The sequence below is a fragment of the Octodon degus genome, unplaced genomic scaffold (assembly GCF_000260255.1).
Source record: "Octodon degus isolate 3935 unplaced genomic scaffold, OctDeg1.0 scaffold00320, whole genome shotgun sequence".
Taxonomy (NCBI): Eukaryota; Metazoa; Chordata; class Mammalia; order Rodentia; family Octodontidae; genus Octodon; species Octodon degus.
In genome coordinates, this window is record NW_004524896.1 from 600083 (window position 1) to 601916 (window position 1834).

The 1834-nt window shown below is 60.2% G+C and overlaps 1 protein-coding gene across 1 annotated transcript in view; it reads left to right on the plus strand.

Annotated features, from left to right (window-relative positions):
- Nucleotides 1-1828, plus strand: part of Rdh13 (retinol dehydrogenase 13) — a 14171-nt gene extending 12343 nt beyond the window's left edge. Inside the window, exons 6-7 of the mRNA XM_004647691.2 lie at nucleotides 379-480; nucleotides 1197-1828. Of these exons, the coding sequence (XP_004647748.1) occupies nucleotides 379-480; nucleotides 1197-1441 (347 nt within the window). The 3' untranslated portion in view covers nucleotides 1442-1828. The remainder of the gene's footprint in view (nucleotides 1-378; nucleotides 481-1196) is intronic.
- Nucleotides 1829-1834: the final 6 nt, after the last annotated feature.

A 1834-nucleotide genomic window follows, 5' to 3' on the forward strand; every position in this document is an offset into this window, starting at 1 on the left:
TCACTGTGCATAGGATGACCCCGCCTCCCTGGCCAGTTGTCACAGTGCTGAGGCTGAGAGCTGCTCTAGGCCCTGGGCCTCAGGTGGTATGTGGGTCAGCAGGGTGGCCGCCACTGCGTCGCAGACCCCACCCGACCCCTGCTTCAGGACCTCTGGGGTAGTGGAGCCCAGGCTGGGTTTATCAAGGCTCAGGGATACTCTGGTCTGGAGCACACTGCCTTGTAGGATGAAGCCACTTGTCCCTGAGGCTTCAGCGCAGGGCAGTGTTGATTCTAGCGTGGGAAGCAGCACGGGGTGGGGAAGCCCACAGCTTGGCGTGGGTTACAGCAGCCGTCTGGGTAAGTCGTGAACCCGCACCTGCCCTCTGCTCTGTTCCAGGCACGGGTGTGACCGTCAACGCTCTGCACCCTGGCGTGGCCAGGACGGAGCTGGGCAGACACACAGGCATGCACAGCTCCGCCTTCTCCAGCTTCACGCTCGGTGAGTCCCAGCGCGGGTCCCTCTCCCAGCCCTTGCCTGAGCTGCTTGCCTGGGGCCTGGGGCTGTCCCTCTGAGCCGGTTGCTGGCTTTGCTTCTTTCTGCCCCCTCCTCTGTGCCTTTGCTGGAGGAGAAGTCACTATCCTGCTGATGTGGCCTGACAGCCTGAGGACAGCGCAGGGGGCAGCCAGAGCCCCACGGCCAGTGGAGGGGCTGGCGCCAGCGTCAGGCTGCATGTGGCTGGCTCTGGCTTTGCCCCAGACTAGTTGAGCCGCCCGAGGGAAGTGTCTTCCCGCTTGTGCTTCCTTCTGTTTCCTCGTCTGCACCATGAAGCCTATCGTGTGATCCAGCTGAGTTGCTGGGAGGGTCAGATGAGACCACCCAAAGCAGACCCGCACAGCGCCTGGCCCAGAGTAGGCTGAAGGAGTAACTGGGACTCAGAGCTAGTGTCTATGGCCCTGAGAAACATCTCATGAGTGTATGCTAGCTGTCAAGAGTAATAAGCTGGCAGCAAAACTTTATCTTAAGGAAAGATGGGGTAGGCGAGGGCTTAGCCTGACCAAGAGGAGTCAGGGCTTTCGTCTTGTGGGGGAAGGTGAAGGAGGCTTCCTGGGAGAGGTGGCCTTTGCTCTGGTCCCTGCGTGTGATGGCCTCCCCGGGGTGGGGCTGGGCTCTGTGTCCTCCGGAGTGTGGACTGAAGGTGCTGTGGGTTACTGCAGGGCCCATCTTTTGGCTGATGGTCAAGAGCCCCCAGCTGGCGGCCCAGCCCAGCACCTACCTGGCCGTGGCAGAGGAGCTGGAGGGTGTTTCTGGAAAGTACTTTGATGCACTCAAGGAGAAGGCTCTGGCCCCTGAGGCTGAAGATGAGGAAGTAGCCCAGAGGCTTTGGGCTGAAAGTGCTCGCCTTGTGGGCTTGGACGTGTCCCACGAGCCCCCCGTGAGGGGACAGTCCCGCCCCAGATAACCTCAGCAGCAGGTTTGAAAAGTCAGCTTGTTCTCCAGAGTAGAGCGGCAAGCTCAAGGATGCTGGCAGCTAGCCCAGCCTGTATCACCCTCCAGAGAACAGGGTGGACCCTATGAGCCCGAGACGGATGTGGCAGCTACTCCTTCACTGTCCTCCAGGGGGCAGTGTTGGCAACATGTGACGTTAAAGATAAACGGGGGAGGCTGCTCTGCTGTTGCCATCCTATAGGGCCAGCGTTGGCCTCAAGAACAAAGGCTCTAGATGCCAATCTTTTGGCATCCTCTGGGGAGATGTATTGGCACCTGGGAACTTCATGGGCACTTGCTGTGCCCTCACTGTTCTCTAGTGCCTGTGATGGCCCCATCTCTGGTAGCTGTGCACCGTGGACTGGAC